Genomic DNA, 23,732 nt, shown 5'->3' on the forward strand with positions numbered 1-23,732 from the left:
AAGAGTAGGGGTGTTAACTCCGGTGTCCTGGCTAAACTCTGAATCTGTCCCTCATACCATCACGGTCACCTAATAATCCCCAACTTCCAATTGGCTCATTCCTTCCCCCTCCTCTCCCCTGTAACTATTCCCCAGGTCGTTGCTGTAAATGAGAATGTATTCTCAGTCAACATACCTGGTAGAATAATGGTTAAATTAAATACATTTACAAAAAAACAACATGTGTAATAGGTTGAAATTGAAGTCAATCTAAAAGTCAGCAATAGAAAGACATGTCTGAACAGAGGTTTTATTTATCCATTTCCAAGAGTGAACATTTTATACAAAATTGTCCTCGTTTGCAATTGCTGCAGTCCGCTCCTCAAACTCAAGTCCTACAATGCATTCCACCGGCTCCTTCCAAACTAAAACGGGTCTATTTGGTATCCTAGATACCCATTCAGAAACGTCACCTTTAAAAAGAGCATCAGCTCTTTACTGTATCTGATGATATAGACGTCTGTTGTATCTTTCCTCAGCAAAACCAGGTACAGCAGCTGTATCATTTAACTCAAACAATCCTAATATGATTTTTTTTTAAATGACTCACGACAGAAGACAAACAATTATTTGACTCTGACAACCTTGACTATATATAGAAGGTACCGACGACGAGAGCAATGAATAATAGTCCACAGAAATCATTTTCTAGCTGTTTTATAACCGTCCAGGTTATATTTCAAAATCCGTGTGACAACGTCAACATAACCCAATCTCCTGTTTTTTAAAGGATCAGGGTATCTTGCAGATCGTATGTGATGCTGTAGGATTCAACCTCCAGGTCAGTCTCGCGCAGGGGTGAAGTTCCTCCTAGGTACAGATCTAGGATCTGCTTCCCCTTCTACAAATCATAAACTTAACCATTAGTGGGGGAAAAAAGCAGAACTGATATAAGATCAGCAACTAGGTAGACTTCACCCTACTCCAGCAGAGCTGACAACCAAGTGGGTGAACTGGCTCCTGTCATTGGTGTTCATAGAAATCAGAACAGTAAAAAAAAAAAAAACATTCTCATTATTTTTTAAATATTTATTTTTTTAAACGCTCACAGGGATATAGTGAAATTCATCATAAAAACACATCTTTAACATGTCTCATTAAAACCGGGGGGGGGGGAAAAAAAACAAGTTTGAAACCAAAGCTATTAGAAGAAGAGAGTAGTGATAAAAAAAAAAATGTAAAAAAGAGATTCAAACTTGATTCCTTGTCAGTGAAAAGACAAGACTGGTCTTCTCAGACCCTCCTATCTGGGGGCGTAGAAAGCTGATTTCAGAGGGGTGTTTCGTCTATTTCAGTACACACTTTCTCTATTGTTGCCCAGATACTGAGGAGGGAGACAAAAATAACATGATTAGACCATGGAAGCAGCTCATTGGAAATGAAATAAACTTTTTCTTTTTTTTTGTCAAATCGTGCATTAGTGAAACTTGTCTTCAATTGAAAAGCATGAATTGACATGGATAGTGTAAAGCAAGGTTGGGGTCAATTCCAATTATCTTCAATGCGGAAAATGTGGAATTTTCTGAATTGACTGGAATAGAAATTGAATTGACCTGAACCCCGGTGGGAAGGTATAAAAAGAGGGAGGTATGAGATGGATACAGTACCATTCTGGTCGATATATTTTCCCACACAGGTTGAACAACAAATACAGGTCCAGCAGATAATTCTCATACTGCAACACAAGAACATCACAACTTTTATATACTGTACTCTGATCTAACTTAAAATCACAACAATGAAGGTTCTCTAAATCTAGGGCGATTATTGTACACAAATCATACGTTTCCTGTTATACCGTTTTAAAAAGCCATAGTCATGTCTGGGGAGGGCAAACATCCATTTATATAGCCATATAAACCAGGCGTAGTTGACATCATCCATCCAGTGAGCCTGTTCCTATGGGCCCCGTATCTATGGGCCCTGTATCTATGGGCCCCGTATCTATGGGCCCCGGATAAAAGAATAGTGCACTACATAGGGAACTGGGTGCCATTTGGGACCAGAGCGGGGGGCTGGATCAGAGCTGGGGGCTGGATCTGAGCTGGGGGTACCTGGGGGCCGGTCAAAGCTGGGTCGACCTGGGGGCCGGGTCAGAGCTGTGGAGACCTGGGGGCCGGTTAAAGCTGGGTCGACCTGGGGGCCGGGTCAGAGCTGTGGGCTGGGTCAGAGCTGGGGGCTGGGTCAGAGCTGGGGAGACCTGGGTCAGACCTGGGGAGACCTGGATCAGAGCTGGGGGGACCTGGGGGCCGGTCAAAGCTGGGTCGACCTGGGGGCCGGGTCAGAGCTGGGGAGACCTGGGGGCCGGTCAAAGCTGGGTCGACCTGGGGGCCGGGTCAGAGCTGGGGAGACCTGGGGGCCGGTCAAAGCTGGGTCGACCTGGGGGCCGGGTCAGAGCTGTGGGCTGGGTCAGAGCTGGGGGCTGGGTCAGAGCTGGGGAGACCTGGGTCAGACCTGGGTCAGACCTGGGTCAGACCTGGGGAGAGCTGGGGAGAACTGGGTCAGACCTGGGTCAGAGCTGGGGCAGACCTGGGTCAGAGCTGGGGCAGACCTGGGGAGACCTGGGTCAGAGCTGGGGAGACCTGGGTCAGAGCTGGGGAGACCTGGGTCAGACCTGGGGAGACCTGGGTCAGAGCTGGGTCAGAGCTGGGGAAGAGCTGGGTCAGAGCTGGGTCAGAGCTGGGGAGACCTGGATCAGACCTGGGGTGCCCTGGGCCGGGCTGTACGTACCACAGTGGTATGCCAGATGGAACAATGTTTCTTGTAAGAAGTGACAGCAGTCTTGTAGCACTGGTGCTGGGTCAGATCCATCTTCTCACTCAGAACCTTCTGATACTCGCTCTCAAAGCCCGTCACCAACGTCACCACCTTGAGCATCTTCTGTTTCAGATGATCACGCACCTAGTGGACGCACAGGACACAGACAATCAGAACAGTTCTCCAAGGTCCCCACTTCTATGAAATAACAGAAGCATCTTATGATAAAGCCTGGGTCATGTTCATTAGGCACGAAACGTAAAACGATCCAAAATAGAGCGAAATGGGGAGATACCATGTGACTTCATTGAGAAACACGTTGGTTTCTGTTACAGTGTGCCCAAATGAACACAACCCAGGTTTGTCAGGAATGAAACACTTAAAAAAAAAAGTTTAAAGCAAATGTCATTTCCTGTCCATTACATTGACGTGTGATCGGAGCAGGCTATTGTCGGTGTTCGATGAATTCCTCTTGAGGATTTCCAGGGGGACGTCAGTGCTGATGGTCAGGCCTGGGTCCGCCACAGGCTTCAGGGTCATGGGGAGGTTAGGCCGGGCGTTGGCATTACCTTGAAAAGCCATTACCTTCATATTGGCCAGAGTCTCGGGAAGGATCACACAAACATATATTATAGTTGGTTCAACACAGAGACACTCAGTCGGTTCAACACCGAGACCAGTGGCTACCAGTCATTCAGGGCCTATTTTGAGCCCCACATTTTTAGCAAAAAAAAAAAAGGGGGGGGGGGGGGGGCTTGCCTGTTTTGCATGTTATGTTGGCTTTAATACGAGTCACATATCAGTTTGCAAACAATGTAAAAAGATCACTGAGTTAATAAAGCCACTACAAACATGGTCTCTTTTTTCCTTTCTTCAGTAAAGCAGCTCCAAAAATGCAGGTGTTTCAGCCCAGCTCTGTGCTTTCTGTGGTGGTGGGGTAAGTCAGCAGAAAATACGGAGCGCTGCGCCGTGATTGGCTCAGTGTTCTGTCACTCATGGAGACACATCACTGCGGAATCTACGGGGAGAGCTCGAAAATTCAAGCCCCTTGGGTGCTGCCGTAGAGTTACATTAGAAGTGTCCTTCCAAGAAGGCTCAAGGTCATTGGCTATAGATGATTTGACGTCAAATCACGTTATATCTACCGTAGCTTTGATTGGACTGATTATGTCAACATCTTACTTTCAAAATCTTAGCTAGCAGTCATCATCATGAATCAAGTCGACAATCTACTGGCAAATCCTTTTAAACTCTTGTCATATAAAGAGAAATAATAGACAAAACATATCAGTGCTCATCGGCCACTGGACATAAACATTACACAACAAGTTGGAAATGGCAAATTCGACAATGAGTGATTTGGAAGGAATCAGTGGCTAACTGCAAGCATTACAGAGCAATCACTAGCCTGCTATTGAGTTGAGTGGCTGTGTGGTCCCAAATTTGGAATTAATTCGTTTTTCAACCACTCCACAAATTCCTTGTTATTAAACTGTAGATTTGGCAAGTCGGTTAGGACATCTACTTTGTGCATGAGACAGGTAATTTTTCCAACAATTGTTTACTGACAGATTTACATACACTAAGTTGACTGTGCCTTTAAACAGCTTGGAAAATTCCAGAAAATGATGTCATGGCTTTAGAAGCTTCTGACAGGCTAATTGACATCATTTGAGTCAATTGGAGGTGTACCTGTGGATGTATTTCAAGGCCTACCTTCAAACTCAGTGCCTCTTTGCTTGACATCATGGGAAAATCAAAATAAATCAGCCAAGACCTCAGAAAAGAAATTGTAGACCTCCACAAGTCTGGTTCATCCTTGGGAGCAATTTCCAAACGCCTGAAGGTACCACGTTCATCTGTACAAACAATAGTACGCAAGTATAAACACCACAGGACCACGCAGCCGTCATACCGCTCAGGAAGGAGACGCGTTCTGTCTCCTAGAGATGAACGTACTTTGGTGCGAAAAGTGCAAATCAATCCCAGAACAACAGCAAAGGACGTTGTGAAGATGCTGGAGGAAACAGGTACAAAATTATCTATATCCACAGTAAAATGAGTCCTATATCGACAATCTGAGAGGCCGCTCAGAAAAGGAAGAAGCCACTGTTCCAAAACCGCCATAAAAAGCCAGACTACGGTTTGCAACTGCACATGGGGACAAAGATCGTACTTTTTGGAGAAATGTCCTCTGGTCTGATGAAACAAAAATAGAACTGTTTGGCCATAATGACCATCGTTATGTTTAGAGGAAAAAGGGGGAGGCTTGCAAGCCGAAGAACACCATCCCAACCGTGAAGCACGGGGGTGGCAGCATCATGTTGTGGGGGTGCTTTGCTGCAGGAGGGACTGGTGCACTTCACAAAATAGATGGCATCATGAGGCAGGAAAATTATGTTCACACAGTCTCCTCTGAACAGTTGATGTTGAGACGTGTCTGTTACTTGAACTCCGTGAAGCATTTATTTGGGCTGCAATCTGAGGTGCAGTAAACTCTAATGAACGTATCCTCTGCAGCAGAGGTAACTCTGGGTCTTCCTTTCCTGTGGCGGTCCTCATGAGAGCCAGTTTCATCATGATGCTTTTTGCGACTGCACTTGAAGAAACTTTCAAAGTAAAGATGTTCCATATTGACTGACCTCCATGTCTTAAAGTAATGATGGACTGTCGTTTCTCTTTGCTTATTTGAGCTGTTCTTGCCATAATATGGACTTGGTCTTTTACCAAATAGGGCCATCTTCTGTATACCACCCCTATCTTGTCACAACTGATTGTCTCAAAACGCATTAAGAAGGAAAAAATATTATCCTAGTTAACTTTTCTTTTAGATTTAAAGCTAGACAATAGATTTGAAGTTTCCAGAATATATTGTGATTCCTTATCGCTAGCCATTTCAATGGGAATTAGGTACTTTTCCCCCTCTGAATCCCTCACCTCGTTTCCAAATTTCATGATGTGGCTGGTGTTGCTCTGGACGATCTTGAACTGTGTCATTAGGGTCTCCATGCTTATGTCCTCCTGGACAACACAATCAGGGAGAGGAAGAAATTAATCACATCAGTCTTCCATCCAGTTAACACTTTACCAGACTTACCACATCAGAGTTTTCCATCCAGTTAACACTTTACCAGACTTACCACATCAGAGTTTTCCATCCAGTTAACACTTTACCAGACTTACCACATCAGAGTTTTCCATCCAGTTAACACTGTACCAGTCCCCCAAGAAGGTGTTCCTCTTCTCATCATAGTAGCAGGCACTGGACAACTCAGTAGAGTTGGTTGCTGTGGTGGCATACACTGAAGGAGAGACGGACCGATTTATCAAGACGGGTAGAGAGAGACGGACCGATTTATCAAGACACTGGAAGAGGGAGAGTATTTAAAAAAAACAGGCTATATGGCTTCCAGGACACTGGTTATACACTATCACAAAATATGTTACAGGCCGTGGCTGCGAACACAGAGTTCTCCCCCCCGTCCCTCAGGAAACCTCTCTCAAATCTCCATAGTTATTCTGCTGCTTTAGACTGTCTCCTATTGGTGATGATAATCTCCATAGTTATTCTGCTGCTTTAGACTGTCTCCTATTGGTGATGATAATCTCCATAGTTATTCTGCTGCTTTAGACTGTCTCCTATTGGTGATGATAATCTCCATAGTTATTCTGCTGCTTTAGACTGTCTCCTATTGGTGATGATAATCTCCATAGTTATTCTGCTGCTTTAGACTGTCTCCTATTGGTGATGATAATCTCCATAGTTATTCTGCTGCTTTAGACTGTCTCCTATTGGTGATGATAATCTCCATAGTTATTCTGCTGCTTTAGACTGTCTCCTATTGGTGATGATAATCTCCATAGTTATTCTGCTGCTTTAGACTGTCTCCTATTGGTGATGATAATCTCCATAGTTATTCTGCTTTAGACTGTCTCGTATTGGTGATGATAATCTACATAGTTATTCTGCTTTAGACTGTCTCCTATTGGTGATGATAATCTACATAGTTATTCTGCTTTAGACTGTCTCCTATTGGTGATGATAATCTACATAGTTATTCTGCTTTAGACTGTCTCCTATTGGTGATGATAATCTACATAGTTATTCTGCTTTAGACTGTCTCCTATTGGTGATGATAATCTACATAGTTATTCTGCTTTAGACTGTCTCCTATTGGTGATGATAATCTACATAGTTATTCTGCTGCTTTAGACTGTCTCCTATTGATGATGATAATCTACATAGTTATTCTGCTGCTTTAGACTGTCTCCTATTGGTGATGATAATCTACATAGTTATTCTGCTTTAGACTGTCTCCTATTGGTGATGATAATCTACATAGTTATTCTGCTTTAGACTGTCTCCTATTGGTGGTGATAATCTACATAGTTATTCTGCTTTAGACTGTCTCCTATTGGTGGTGATAATCTACATAGTTATTCTGCTTTAGACTGTCTCCTATTGGTGATGGTAATCGCCTCAGAACACACACACACTCATAACTCTTTTCTATGTACACCAAAATGGCGATCTGTTTCTCTGAATTTACCTTGTTGAAAGCCTAACACACGGTAAAATGATATTTTATAATTTAGCTAGTCATGTTGGCAATAGAACAAGCCTGACCCAGATTGCAGTTTATAAAAATTGTCCGTTTTTTTGTTGGAATGCGTAAACCCCAAACGTAACTGTGATGGCGAGGATGGAGGGTTGTAAATTCCAAACAGCTACACATCTGTTTGCTCCTCACAGCTAGGAGAGCTTAAAAATAGCACCTTTATAGCTGAAGACTGTTTGGAGTCATAAAAGTGCATTGAAATGACTTAGAAACTGGGCACACTTTGGAGAGGTGTGTGGCCACTTGGAAACAGCAGTTAGTATTCAGACTCAAACCCTTGTCATTTGTTTTATGCTACACCAACCACAAACTGTTCCGTGACTATTCTAGTCACAGTAGTGAATGTATCCAGAGTATTTTCACATTTCATTATTAACAAATGTGATGAAAAGTACAGGAACTGTAAAATGCACATCAAATCAACAGTGTAAATGTTTGGATCCAGTCTTTTATCAGGTGAACTGTTGTGTCCTCAACTTGTCTAATACTTTTCCCATAATCTCCAAACTGTTCCCTTTCAATTTTGACCATGCTTATGCTTTTCATATTTCTTCTGTAAGAAACATTTCAATCCCCGCCCCCCCCCCCAAAACCATATCGGCCAATCCCCCCCCCCCCCCAAAACCATATCGGCCAATCCCCCCCCCCCCCCATCCATATTGGCCAATCCCCCCCATCCATATTGGCCAATCCCCCCCCCCATCCATATTGGCCAATCCCCCCCCCCCCCCTTCCATATTGACCAATCCCCGCCCCCCCAAACCATATTGGCCAATCCCCCCCATCCATATTCGTCACGGTCACGAGGAACGGTCAAGCGCATCTTTAAAAATGAAATGGATAGTGTTTTGGGTTTGTTCCTGGAAAGTGATAGAATCACAGGGAGGTTCAAATGCAGCGTCACTCACCACCGATGTCATCAGACAGCTTGGTCATCATTGATCCTGACCCAGAGGCATCAATATAGAACACCAACTGTGTTGGAAGATTAAAAAAAAAACAAGATGCGTCAGTCGATACTATCTTCTCCTGTACTTTCAATGGAAATAACTCTATGACAATGTTCGCCACAATATTTAATCAACTGGAGAACTGGGAAAAAAAATGTGGAATAAACAAGCTCAGTCATAAACAACTTTGATGCTATCAATCTAGCAGTATCAGATTTAAAAGTAAAAAAAAAAAAAATCTGGGGGAAAAAAAAAGTATGTTTTATAAACAGGTACAAATTACACCTAAACATGCTGACTAGACCGGGTACGTAAGTGCGTATGTTGATTTTGTCTACCCACACCAGACGCCATCAGGACACGCAAGTTGAAATATCAAAACGAACTCTGAAACAACTATATTAATTTGGGGACAGGTCGAAAAGCATGAAACAGTCAAGGCAATTTAGCTAGCTAGCAGTTGCTGGCCGATTTTTCCGGGGATATAAACATTGGGTTGTTATTTTACCTGAAATGCACAAGGTCCTCTACTTGACAATTAATCCCCAGATAAAAGGGTAAACAGAGTTTGTTTCTAGTCATCTCTCCTCCTTCAGTCTTCTTCTTCGTTGGAATTTACATGGAGGTTGGCAACCAACTTTAAGGTGCATTACCACCACCAACTGGTCTGTAGTGTGGACCTCAGTTCATCTTTCAATCACCCACGTGGGTATATGCTCTTAAAAACCAATGAGATTGAAGAGGCGGGACTTGCAGTGCGTCAAGCATCACAAATAGAATCAAGTTCTATATTAGCGCCTGGCTACGCAGACGCTTGTTGACGCGCGCAAGCCGATTGGATGAAATGATTGGATAACATGTATGTGTACGTTTATTTCGCAACGCGAGCACACGTAACGCTTGGTGTGGTCAGCAGGACTGTGGAGACACACACACACACACACACACACACCAGCCATAACACACACTCTACACACACACGTACATTGTAATATTGTTGTATGGTGGTATTATACATGTTGTATTGTAGGTATGTAGTGGTGTAATAATGTTATATGATGTACTGTTTTATCTTTTGTTTTATATGTAATGTAAGTAGTGTCTTAATGTGTTTGGACCCCAGGAAGTGTAGCTGATGCCTTGACAAGAACTAATGGGGATCCATAATAAACCCCAGGAAGAGTAGCTGATGCCTTGGCAGGAACTAATGGGGATCCATAATAAACCCCAGGAAGAGTAGCTGCTGCCTCGGCAGGAACTAATGGGGATCCATATTAAACCCCAGGAAGATTAGCTGATGCCTTGGCAGGAACTAATGGGGATCCATAATAAACCCCAGGAAGAGTAGCTGCTGCCTCGACAGGAACTAATGGGGATCCATAATAAACCCAGGAAGAGTAGCCGCTGCCTTAGCAGGAACTAATGGGGATCCATAATAAACCCCAGGAAGAGTAGCCGCTGCCTTGGCAGGAACTAATGGGGATCCATAATAAACCCAGGAAGAGTAGCCGCTGCCTAGGCAGGAACTAATGGGGATCCATAATAAACCCCAGGAAGAGTAGCTGCTGCCTTGACAGGAACTAATGGGGATCCATAATAAACCCCAGGAAGAGTAGCTGCTGTCTTGGCAGGAACTAATGGGGATCCATAATAAACCCCAGGAAGAGTAGCTGCTGCCTTGCCAGGAACTAATGGGGATCCATAATAAACCCCAGGAAGAGTAGCTGCTGCCTTGACAGGAACTAATGGGGATCCATAATAAACCCCAGGAAGAGTAGCTGCTGCCTTCGCAGGAACTAATGGGGATCCATAATAAACCCCAGGAAGAGTAGCTGCTGCCTTGGCAGGAACTACTGGGGATCCATAATAAACCTCAGGAAGAGTAGCTGCTGCCTTGACAGGAACTAATGGAGATCCATAATACAAATACAAATATTCAGGTAATATCAATCAGAATACCTTTTGTCTAAGATCAACAATGAATGTAATTTTAGCATATTGTTCCACAAGATTTCATCAACTGCAGCACGTCTGGGCATGTTTGTTAAACAAGTTTAACTTCCGCACCTTTTTGTATTTCTTCTTGTCATGCATGTAGTTGATAGCAGCCATGAGGTCGGCAGCATAAAGCTGTAGAAAGAATGAAAAACACACCATGCAAGTTTTATTTGTGTTGTTGTTGTCGTCGTCGTCGTCCCCCCCCCCCCCCCCCCCACTACAATAACATTTATTTTAGCTTTAAAAAAAATAAAAATAGGCACTAGAAACGCATGAGGTCAAAACAACACAAGTCAGTCACAAGATCCATTATTCAGTCACTCTCTTTCCCACAAGATCCATTATTCAGTCACTCTCTTTCCCACAAAAGAAAACAAAAAACTTACTGCTCAGTAAGAGAACATGACTTTCATTCATCCAGTCGTAAATATTAGACCTGTATGATAGACTCAAACTTCTCTGAATGATTGTTAAAAAAAAAATATATATATATATATATATATATATATATATATATATATATATATATATACGTCAACGGTCTATTTCACAGCGCAGAAATAGGTAATTCATCCATACGCAGAGGAAGTAGTGTCCTAAACAGCACCCTATAAAGCACACTACTTTTGGCCAGGGCCCTGTGAATAGGGAGCCATTTGTGACAGACCCGATAGCGTTGAGACAAACATTGTGACAGAGGAGCACAGGAAGTGTTAATGTATTTACCTCATCTTCGGGGAAGGCCAGCAGACCAGGCGCTCCGTGAGCAGTGATGTACACAAACACGTGATCGTTGGGACCGCTGCCAACAGGAAGAGAGAAATAAAGCTTTCTTTGAACAAAATGTGAACTGAAAGACGACAAAAATCTCATTTTCTAGAGAACACAAGTAAACTACAGAAACATTCCCTGAAAAAAAAAAACAATCACAAAAAAACCCCCCCAAAAAAACAATGAAACATTCTGTCCAGAAAATGTATAACAATACATTGTTGTAACAAACGATTTTCATGTCATTTTAGAAGTCTAACTTAAAGTTTTGGAATAACTTCTCCCTTGTGTGGACCTTTCTGTAATATATTCCAACCCGTCCTCCATTCATTCACTCACTCAAATCCTTTTCTCCCTAATTTCTCATCCTCCCTCTCATTTACTTGCCTCTTCAGTACCTTTCCAGTACCCCACTTTGTACTGGCAGAGTCACCCTTCAGCACCGCCAGGAAGTTGTCAGGGGTCACATCCTGCAGGATACAACACATCATTAATAGACAAACACGACACGACATTGTGAACATGACACTATACTGAATGTAAACAGATGATATATATATATATATATATATATATATTATCTGTTCCATTTGTATAAAACCATTGATTGTTGATAGTTATGTAACGATATTATCTCCATAGACACACACACATTTTTTTTTAAATAAATAAAAAATAAAGGCATTTGAAACGTTCCATTTTCCATCCACTCACCTCTCCAGTGTAGACTTTGGTGTCTGATTAGTCAGACAAGTTGCTTCATAGTGTTATGTCTGACTAATCTCTTATCTCTTTCACTCCCCTGCAGGGTTCTGTGTCTATGAATCTCTTTTAGCCTTGAGGCGCTTTCTCACAGACACCCTGTTTTGACTGCAAATAACATGGGTAATTCCAAATGCCACTGATGATTAGGTTATTAAGTGACTGATGTGTGACAGCTTGGAAATATGAATAGTCCCCTTATCAAAAACATACAATATCACTTCCACTGTCCTCAAATAACAGGAATCACACTGTCATTTAATCCAAGACTTGTTCAATGAAACCCACCGATACTGAAAACCAGCTTTAACAGAAGCAGCATTAAAATCATTCAGAGTACCTGACAAAGTTAACCAAAAGGTTGACCGACAGTAAGACTTACCAATGACAGAGATGAACAGCTCCAATAACTGCTTATGACTTACCAATGACGGACGTTGCTACTAAAACTACTAAACAATTAGAGACAGAATGACACAATCATATTTTCCTTAGATCTTCAGCCTCTAACACAGCTCGTGAGTCTCGTGTCTCTCATCTAGGGCCCATAACTCCCAGGCCTGGCAAATCTCGTGTCTCCCATCTAGGGCCCATAACTCCCAGGCCTGGCAAATCTCGTGTCTTCCATCTAGGGCCCATAACTCCCAGGCCTGGCAAATCTCGTGTCTCCCATCTAGGGCCCATAACTCCCAGGCCTGGCAAATCTCGTGTCTCCCATCTAGGGCCCATAACTCCCAGGCCTGGCAAATCTCGTGTCTCCCATCTAGGGCCCATAACTCCCAGGCCTGGCAAATCTCGTGTCTCCCATCTAGGGCCCATAACTCCCAGGCCTGGCAAATCTCGTGTCTCTCATCTAGGGCCCATAACTCCCAGGCCTGGCAAATCTCGTGTCTCCCATCTAGGGCCCATAACTCCCAGGCCTGGCAAATCTCGTGTCTCCCATCTAGGGCGCATAACTCCCAGGCCTGGCAAATCTCGTGTCTCCCATCTAGGGCCCATAACTCCCAGGCCTGGCAAATCTCGTGTCTCCCATCTAGGGCCCATAACTCCCAGGCCTGGCAAATCTCGTGTCTCCCATCTAGGGCCCATAACTCCCAGGCCTGGCAAATCTCGTGTCTCCCATCTAGGGCCCATAACTCCCAGGCCTGGCAAATCTCGTGTCTCCCATCTAGGGCCCATAACTCCCAGGCCTTGCGAGAGGAGAGGAGCTAAATGACGTCCTTGTGACTTCCACAGCAGCATCTCGCGAGTTCCAAATGGTTTACCCTTGGGCCTGGCTGTCTGCATACCACAGCACGGTGAGGACAGGGTTTAGGCCCATCTGTGCATCCAAAGACAGGATGATGTACATGCTCTGCATTCATCTCAAGAACGTAACTCTTGCAGAACAAACTCCTACTAACCATCTTGTGCTGGTGACATCAGAGGACTGTATGGCTATGGTGATTATAAACTCAGTAAAAAAAAAGAAAAACGTCCTCTCACTGTCAACTGCGTTTATTTTCAGCAAACTTAACATGTGTAATTATTTGTATGAACATAACAAGATTCAACAACTGAGACATAAACTGAACAAGTTACACAGACATGTGACTAACAGAAATTGAATAATGTGTCCCTGAACAAAGGGGGGGGGGGGGGTCAAAATCAAAAGTAACAGTCAGTATCTGCTGTGGCCACCAGCTGCATTAAGTACTGCATGGACTGCACCAGATTTGCCAGTTCTTGCTGTGAGATGTTACCCCACTCTTCCACCAAGGCACCTGCAAGTTCCCGGACATTTCTAGGGGGAATGGCCCTAGCCCTCACCTTCCGATCCAACAGGTCCCAGACGTGCTCAATGGGATTGAGATCCCATCTCTTCACTGGCCATGGCAGAACACTGACATTCCTGTCTTGCAGGAAATCATGCACAGAACGAGCAGTATGGCTGGTGGCATTGTCATGCTGGAGGGTCATGTCAGGATGAGCCTGCAGGAAGGGTACCACATGAGGGAGGAGGATGTCTTCCCTGTAACGCACAGCATTGAGATTGCCTGCAATGACAACAAGCTCAGTCCGATGATGCTGTGACACACCGCCCCAGACCATGACCGACCCTCCCTCCAAATCGATCCCGCTCCAGAGTACAGGCCTCGGTGTAATGCTCATTCCATCGACGATAAACGCGAATCCGACCATCACCCCTGGTGAGACAAAACCGCAACTCGTCAGTGAAGAGCACTTTTTGCCAGTCCTGTCTGGTCCAGCGACGGTGGGTTTGTGCTCATAGCCGACGTTGTTGCCGGTGATGTCTGTTGAGGACCTGCCTTACAACAGGCCTACAAGCCCTCAGTCCAGCCTCTCTCAGCCTATTGCGGACAGTCTGAGCACTGATGGAGGGATTGTGCGTTCCTGGTGTAACTCGGGCAGTTGTTGTTGCCATCCTGTACCTGTCCCGCAGGTGTCAGATGTACCAATCCTGTACAGGTGTTGTTACACGTGGTCTGCCACTGCGAGGACGATCAGCTGTCCGTCCTGTCTCCCTGTAGCACTGTCTTAGGTGTCTCACAGTACGGACATTGCAATTTATTGCCCTGACCACATCTGTAGTCATCATGCCTCCTTGCAGCATGCCTAAGGCACGTTCACGCAGATGAGCAGGGACCCTGGGCATCTTTCTTTTGGTGTTTTTCAGAGTCAGTAGAAAGGCCTCTTTAGTGTCCTAAGTTTTCATAACTGTGACCTTAATTGCCAACCGTCTGTAAGCTGTTCATTAATTGTTTATGGTTCATTGAACAAGCATGGGAAACAGTGTTTAAACCCTTTACAATGAAGATCTGTGAAGTTATTTGGATTTTTACCTATTGTCTTTAAAAGACAGAATTTATATGTAGGGCTGGGCGATATGGTAAAGATAACATATCACAATATTTTTCACTTTTGATGGTATTTTATGTTTTCGAATAATCACATTTGTAAATGTGTTTTACGAGTAGTGTGACCCTGGGCTGGCAAAACATACATTACACGTGATTTCAACAGGTCTTTCTCCATTCTGATTGTTTATACTGTTCAATTCAAATTCAACCCAAAAATTATTTCCTGCATTTTCATACATTTCTTCATTTCCTGCACTAGAGAATTTTCCCACTGCCATGTAGGGCTGCACGATATGGGCAAAAACTCTAGGCCACAATACCATATACCGCCTAGCCCTAAATTAATGTCATGACGGTCACCCTTTATATCGTTATATATAGGCTTAGATAGTTGATTACATTACTGTTGATGTCACCCAACCCTAGGACACCGTTCAGATGGAGAACAGAAATGTCAAGGAAGTGAATACTCACTTCTCATTGGCTGCCAGATCATCATACATCATCACAACAATCTGCTCGTCAGGGATGCCATTCCTGTGGACGATCTGGTACGCATGGCAAGCATCAGCCTAGGAAGAAAAATATGGTACTGTAAGTCAACAAATGAACTCCATCACATTCTGATAAATGAAAATCAATAAGTGCATCGAGGACGTCGTCCCCACAGTGACTGTACGTACATACCCCAACCAGAAGCCATGGATTACAGGCAACATTCGCACTGAGCTAAAAGGGTAGAGCTGCCGCTTTCAAGGTGTGGGACTCGGAAGCTTATAAGAAATCCTGCTATGCCCTCCAATGAACCATCAAACAGGCAAAGCGCCAATACAGGACTAAGATTGAGTCGTTCTACACCGGCTCCGACGCTCGTCGGATGTGGCAGGGCTTGCAAACTATTACAGACTACAAAGGGAAGCACAGCCAAGAGCTGCCCAGTGACATGAGCCTACCAGACAAGCTAAATCCCTTCTATGCTCGCACCGAGGCATGCAGGAGAGCATCAGCTGTTCCGGACAACTGTGTGTTAACGCCCTCCGTAGCCGATGTGAGTAAGACCTTTAAACAGGTCAACATTCACAAGGCCGCATATTGTATAACTATCTTCAAAGTAATGACTCAGGACGTCGGATTTGAACTGAAAGTTTCTTCTAGTAATACTACTTGTTCACGTTACATTTAACAACTTTAGATTCTACAAAACAATAAAAGAAAGTTGCTAGTAAAAGTCAGAATAATCACTAATCACTTGTACATAACTGGCGCGTTCTCTCTCTACTTCCTGTCACAAGGCATTCTGGAACTTGCAGTCAAAAGCCTAATCCAATACTAAGCTATACATCAAAAATATGTATGTAGTTCTCTCCATCTCCATCACACGAATTATAATACAATTACATATGTAAATAACTGTAAAGAAAATATCTTTAGATACAGCTCAATGAATTAACTGTAAACATTAACTCTGTAACCCATTAAAGTTACAACACCGCAGGGCCAGACGGATTACCAGGACATGTGCTCCGGGCATGTGCTGACCAACTGGCAGGTGTCTTAACTGACGTTTTCAACATGTCCCTGATTGAGTCTGTAGTACCAACATGTTTCAAGCAGGCCACCATAGTCCCTGTGCCCAAGAACACAAAGATAACCTGCCTAATGACTACCAACCCGTAGCACTCACGTCCGTAGCCGTGAAGTGCTTTGAAAGGCTGGTCATGGCTCACATCAACACCATTATCCCAGAAACCCTAGACCCACTCCAATTTGCATACCGCTCAAACAGATACACAGATGATGCAATCTCTACTGCACTCCACACTGCCTTTTCCCACCTGGCCGGGTGGTGCCAGAATAACAACCTCTCCCTCAGCGTAATCAAGACAAAGGAGATGATTGTGGACTACAGGAAAAGGAGGACCGAGCACGCCCCTATTCTCATCGACTGGGCTGTAGTGGAGCAGGTTGAGAACTTCAAGTTCCTTGGTGTCCACATCAACAACAAACTAGAATGGTCCAAACACACCAAGACAGTCATGAAGAGGGCACGAGTATATTATGTACCTTTTTTCTTCAATCCTGTAGTTACATAATAGAGGTCAATGGCAGGTCCGTATGAATAGTCTCAAATAGTAAATACTCAGTCTACTGATAGTGGAAATGTGTTAACAGATTGTATATTTTCTAACTTAAACTTCACGCTTACCTGGTGTCGGTAGTTGTGCCAGCCATTGGAGCCAGCGACAATCACCACCCAGTTTTTCCCGTTTTCAGGCCGCTGTGTGGGGAAAGCATTAGCCACCAGTCCTAAACTGAGGCCCAGAAGGGCTAGAGTCAACGTAAACATGATCCTCTCTCAGTGTCCGTCTATTGTCCTGGAAAAGGATACAAAAAAAAAAGCTATTATTACTACTATTATTACTACTATTACTACATTATTATGATCACTGCATATGGAAAGGACTTCACGTTGCTTAGCCAGTTCCACGTCCCCCTGATTTCGGGCACATACACACTGCTCAATCTCCTCACCTCTGTTTCACAAACACTTTAGTGTCTTTTTACCGGTCGTAGCCACTCAAATCGACCAGCGCAAAAACGTGGACGCAAGGCTGAGGAGGTACGTTTCACATCTCCATGTGTTACACAGGTTACTAACTCGATGTTTAGGTTTTAATCTCCACTGTCTTACACAGTCAACGATGATACTCACACACATTCTTTTGGAAAATACTAGTTAGCTACAGCGCAGTGGTGTCAAGTACTTAAGGTAAAAAAATACTTTAAAGTAGTACTTAAGGTAAAAAATACTTTAAAGTAGTACTTAAGTCATTTTTGGGTTTCTCTGTACTTTACTATTTATATTTCTGACAACTTTGACTTTCTCCACCACATGCCTAAAGAAAATAATGCACTTTTTACTCCATACATTTCCCCCTGACACGTAAAAGTACTCTTTACATTTTGAATGCTTAGCAGGACAGGAAAATTGTCTAATTTACACACTTAATGAGAAAATCCCTGGTCATCCCTACTGCATCTGATTTAGCAGACTAAACACAAATGCATTGTTTGTAAATTATGTCTGAGTGTTGGAGTGGCTATCCTTAAATAAAAAAAATGGTGCTGTCTGGTTTGTTTATTATAAGGAATTTGAAATAATTTATACTTGTACTACTTAAGTATATTTTAGCAATTCCATTTACTTTTGAAAGTAAAGTATATTTAAAACCAAATACTTTTACTCAAGTAGGATTTTACTGGGTGACTCATTTTCTATTAAACAGGGTATCTTTACTTTTACTCAAAACATGCCACCAGGGGTCTTTTCATAGTCCCCAAATCCAGAACAAATTCAAGAAAACGTACAGTATTATATAGAGCCCTTATTGCATGGAACTGCCTAGTTAAATAAAGGTTAAATAAAATAAAAAAGCAAGCCAGGAAGCGTTGTTGTGGTGATTTCGGTAAACAAACAAACAACGCAAATCAACATCCGGTATAAAATAACGTTATTAAGTTGCTATATTGAAACTGTCGCGGTAAGTCCCGTCTACCGGCATTTACCGTTGTGCTGTCATTGAAAAACACTGACATAAGCTATTTTCACTTTGAGTTGACTTAAAGGTGCAGATCTCGGTTCCTTATCGCTTACGTCGCACTGCTCCTACGTTTGACTCATCCTACGGTTTAAGCTTTTATATAAATCTTTGTTGTTTTGTCTTTGTCTGTAGTTTCTCTTAATGCCAGGGGGTTACGAAACAATGTGAAGCGCAAGGCCTTATTTGTTTTATTTGCTAAACAATTTCGAACAGATTTTAGCATTTTTCCCCCCCCCCAAGAGTCTCACTCAATTTCGGCTGATGTCAACTTCTGGAGGTCGCAGTGGGGCAACGATATTATCCTTTCTCATGGATCTGAACGCTCCTCTGAACGCTCCGAGACAACGACAAATACCGTTGGTGGTAATATTCAACACTCAGGAATCTGACCCCCTTTGGTAATTTTGTCTTGTGATCAGTCACAATGACATTACACTCATTACTGTAAACTTCTACGGGTACAACACCAAACATGAGAATGATGAGTTGCTTGAATCTATAGAGAAACATATGCTTAATTGGTTATCTAAATGTACCAATTCGTTATTATTGATAGGAGGGGACTTTAACATGACTATAGATAATTCAACTGATTGGTTTGCCTACCTGGGGACCATCTAATCAGAATTTTGGTTTAATATTTTTTTATGGAAAAGTTTGATCGTTACTGATATATGGAGAGAGAGGTTTCCTGCCGGCAGATCATTATCTTGGAGTAACAAAACAGGTTCCAGACAGTCTGGCTGACGACTTTTATCTGATAGACGATAACCAAATTCCCAAATCGATCAATGTGATACAATCCTTTCCAAAAGCGTCTGATCTACATCTTAACATTAATAAATGTGATCTCATGGCTGTCATATTATGGTATTCCAGTAAAATAAGAACTTACATATTTAGGTACTTATCCATTACAAAGGATCAGACGTCTAGATGCTTACTGCATTTTAACCCTCATATTAAAAAAAACTCCAGAAGAAGCTAAATCAATGGTTTCAGAGGGACTTGTCTTTAAAAGGAAGAGTCCTAATAACCAAGGCTGAGAGCATCTCTAGACTAACATACGGCCCCTCTATCTGTATATCTTGACGGTAAAATAAGCAAGGAGATAGACCAGATGCTTTTCATCTTTCTGTGGAGGAACCGGGACCCATTACATTAGGAAAACTGTTGTAATGAACACTTATGAGTATGGTGGCCTGAATTCTCTGGACTTTACTACCTTAAATAATACTTTTAATATCAATTGGATGAAACGATTCCAAAGAAGACCCACTTCTATGTGGAATTTTATTCCTCATCATGTCTTCTCTACTTTTGGTGGCCTTAGCTTCATGTTGGTTTGCGATTTATAATATTGACAAAATTCCAGTGAAACGTTCTGCTTTTCATTGGCAGGTTTTCTTGTCATGGTCCTTAACTTATAAGCATACATTTTCTCCACACAGATATTATATATGAAATAATGGGGATATATTGAATAAAAATACTTCTTTGTTTTTAGAATATTGGTTCCCGAAATAATATCCTATTGGTGAGCCGACTGGTAAATAATATCCTATTGGTGAGCCAACTGGTAAATAATATCCTATTGGTGAGCCGACTGGTAAATAATATCCTATTGGTGAGCCGACTGGTAAATAATATCCTATTGGTGAGCCGACTGGTAAATAATATCCTATTGGTGAGCCAACTGGTAAATAATATCCTATTGGTGAGCCAACTGGTAAATAATATCCTATTGGTGAGCCAACTGGTAAATAATATCCTATTGGTGAGCCAACTGGTAAATAATATCCTATTGGTGAGCCAACTGGTAAATAATATCCTATTGGTGAGCCGACTGGTAAATAATATCCTATTGGTGAGCCAACTGGTAAATAATATCCTATTGGTGAGCCAACTGGTAAATAATATCCTATTGGTGAGCCAACTGGTAAATAATATCCTATTGGTGAGCCGACTGGTAAATAATATCTTATTGGTGAGCCAACTGGTAAATAATATCCTATTGGTGAGCCTACTGGTAAATAATATCCTATTGGTGAGCCGACTGGTAAATAATATCCTATTGGTGAGCCAACTGGTAAATAATATCCTATTGGTCAGCCAACAGGTAAATAATATCCTATTGGTGAGCCAACTGGTAAATAATATCCTATTGGTGAGCCAACTGGTAAATAATATCCTATTGGTGAGCCGACTGGTAAATAATATCCTATTGGTGAGCCGACTGGTAAATAATATCCTATTGGTGAGCCGACTGGTAAATAATATCCTATTGGTGAGCCAACTGGTAAATAATATCCTATTGGTGAGCCAACTGGTAAATAATATCCTATTGGTGAGCCAACTGGTAAATAATATCCTATTGGTGAGCCAACTGGTAAATAATATCCTATTGGTGAGCCAACTGGTAAATAATATCCTATTGGTGAGCCAACTGGTAAATAATATCCTATTGGTGAGCCTACTGGTAAATAATATCCTATTGGTGAGCCGACTGGTAAATAATATCCTATTGGTGAGCCAGCTGGTAAATAATATCCTATTGGTGAGCCGACTGGTAAATAATATCCTATTGGTGAGCCTACTGGTAAATAATATCCTATTGGTGAGCCTACTGGTAAATAATATCCTATTGGTGAGCCGACTGGTAAATAATATCCTATTGGTGAGCCAACTGGTAAATAATATCCTATTGGTGAGCCAACTGGTAAATAATATCCTATTGGTGAGCCAACTGGTAAATAATATCCTATTGGTGAGCCAACTGGTAAATAATATCCTATTGGTGAGCCTACTGGTAAATAATATCCTATTGGTGAGCCAACTGGTAAATAATATCCTATTGGTGAGCCGACTGGTAAATAATATCCTATTGGTGAGCCAACTGGTAAATAATATCCTATTGGTGAGCCAACTGGTAAATAATATCCTATTGGTGAGCCAACTGGTAAATAATATCCTATTGGTGAGCCTACTGGTAAATAATATCCTATTGGTGAGCCAGCTGGTAAATAATATCCTATTGGTGAGCCGACTGGTAAATAATATCCTATTGGTGTGCCTACTGGTAAATAATATCCTATTGGTGAGCCAACTGGTAAATAATATCCTATTGGTGAGCCAACTGGTAAATAATATCCTATTGGTGAGCCGACTGGTAAATAATATCCTATTGGTGAGCCAACTGGTAAATAATATCCTATTGGTGAGCCAACTGGTAAATAATATCCTATTGGTGAGCCAACTGGTAAATAATATCCTATTGGTGAGCCAACTGGTAAATAATATCCTATTGGTGAGCCTACTGGTAAATAATATCCTATTGGTGAGCCAACTGGTAAATAATATCCTATTGGTGAGCCAACTGGTAAATAATATCCTATTGGTGAGCCTACTGGTAAATAATATCGTATTGGTGAGCCTACTGGTAAATAATATCCTATTGGTGAGCCAACTGGTAAATAATATCCTATTGGTGAGCCGACTGGTAAATAATATCCTATTGGTGAGCCAACTGGTAAATGCAGAGGGTCTTTTACTCCGTTATAAGGAATCCTTAACACCTAAAGATGTTGCAATTGTTTATAGATGCCATTCCCTCAGGTGTTGCTTCATTGTTCCAGAACGTGTCAAGACCCTCAGAGTCCACCTTCTGTTGACCCTGTTGATTCATCAGTAGGGAAGATCTGTTTCTCTTTTGGTCCATTCAACAACACAGCGATACGAACCTTGTTTCAGCAGGATGTTGTCATGCCTTATTGGAATGGATTTATTGATAATATCTATTGGGGAAAAAGTTTTGGATGTTGACACACACATACCTACTTGTTAACAGAAATTAAAGGAAGTTTCCTTTAAAATGATTCATAAATATTATCCTGCCAACCACTATATGAAGACGTTTAAGGAAAACATAAACTCAAGTTGTACCTTTTGTAATGACCACCCAGAAACAGTGTTGCATGTTTTGGGCCGTTGTATTCATGTAAGAAAACTGTGGTGAGACATCAGTAGATTTATAATTAAACACATTTATGAAGATTTTACACTATTGTGGAGAGATGTACTGCTTGGATTCTTTACCTACGATAGAAATAAGTTGAAACAATTTTATGTAATTAATTTCATTATTCTTTTGGCCAAATTTCATATTCACAAATGTAAATTTACAAACAAAACACCATATTTTCTTACCTTACAAAAATTAATTGAACTGTATTTTAAGACAATTAAATACTGTTAGAATGATAAGTGTCTGTATGCCCCTTAAAGTCTGTGTGTAATGTGATAATTTACACCCCAATTGTCCTTTGTATATTATTTATAAATACTTGTGTTCCCACATGTACTTCCTGTATTGATTTGATGTTAATAATTTTTTTTAATAAAACACTGACATCCGGTTTGCCGTCTACCTAGTACCATCTAAAAGCATCATAAGTGCTGTTTATATAGTGAAGTGTTCTGGACTGATGTAAAACTATATCTTGGCCTCAAATTGCATACAACCATTGAAATTTCTAAGTTTGACATATTTTTTTTACTACACTGATTCCACAATTGAACGTGAGTATGTCATAAATCTCTTTATTTTATTAGGAAAATGTTTCATACACAAATCAAAATTTATCAAGAAAAAGCCCCTTTTCTTAATTTTTTTAATCTGATTAGGAAAACTATTTAGAGTCTTTAAAACGTATACAAAACAAAATGTAAAAAAAATAAAAATGTATTCGCTATATGTCTGTATTTGATTTGATATAATGTGGAATAGTTTTATTTTATTTTTCCTCATTTCTTTGGAATCCCTCTGGCTGTTATGTTTATGTTTTGCCTGTTACTGTTGATCCTTTGGCTGCCAACCAACATTGCTAGCTAAGTTAGCTGTTACCTACTTCATTTTCAAAGCACAGGTCTAGCTACAGTAGTACATTATATCACTGTAAATTCTCTAAAGTTAGCTATATTTAGAGGTGCCATAGAAAATAAAAAATAGTTTGATTACCTTTTTGTTGTTGTTGTTGACCTCTGTGTTGCTATCAGGAAGACTCCCAAAACGTGTGTAGCTGGGGTATACTGCGAGACAGGATTTTTATACACATGTTGGTGATGGGGGGAAAACATTCGGGTTTTGCTGGACAGCCAATCCGATTGCGCCAAGGGCGGGGGAAGGTGTGATGATGACCGTAGACACATGACTCAAAGTAATGTGCTTTCTGTGATAAAAACAGTGTCTATGATAATACTGTCTTTACAGTTTAAACAAACAATAGGACATTTTGTGTTAAATCTAGCTTTTCTATATTAGGTTATACTATAGTAACAATGTGGACAAAGGTTGATTTTGATTTTATGAGGAAG

The 23,732-nt window shown here is 41.7% G+C and overlaps 1 protein-coding gene across 4 annotated transcripts; it reads right to left on the reverse strand.

Moving 5' to 3' along the window:
* Nucleotides 1–263: 263 nt before the first annotated feature.
* On the reverse strand, nt 264–23,491 carry LOC106589466 (legumain). 4 transcript variants are annotated; one of them, XM_082959728.1, is made up of 13 exons: nt 23,377–23,491; nt 16,964–17,132; nt 15,232–15,329; nt 11,522–11,604; nt 11,090–11,165; nt 10,433–10,495; nt 8,324–8,390; nt 5,980–6,098; nt 5,734–5,817; nt 3,220–3,399; nt 2,770–2,940; nt 1,647–1,714; nt 264–1,363 (listed from the first exon to the last, which is right to left on the reverse strand). In XM_082959728.1, exons 6-13 carry the CDS (start codon nt 10,475–10,477, stop codon nt 1,309–1,311), a joined length of 789 nt encoding a protein of 262 aa, XP_082815854.1. In that variant the 5' UTR covers nt 10,478–10,495; nt 11,090–11,165; nt 11,522–11,604; nt 15,232–15,329; nt 16,964–17,132; nt 23,377–23,491; the 3' UTR covers nt 264–1,308. The 4 variants fall into 4 exon arrangements, with proteins under 4 accessions (XP_082815854.1, XP_082815830.1, XP_082815914.1 ...); XM_082959704.1 differs by having other exon boundaries at nt 11,474–11,604; XM_082959788.1 differs by lacking the exon at nt 10,433–10,495.
* Nucleotides 23,492–23,732: the final 241 nt, after the last annotated feature.

Source organism: Salmo salar, chromosome 01, assembly GCF_965601325.2.
Source record: "Salmo salar chromosome 01, fSalSal1, whole genome shotgun sequence".
Classification (NCBI taxonomy): Eukaryota; Metazoa; Chordata; class Actinopteri; order Salmoniformes; family Salmonidae; genus Salmo; species Salmo salar.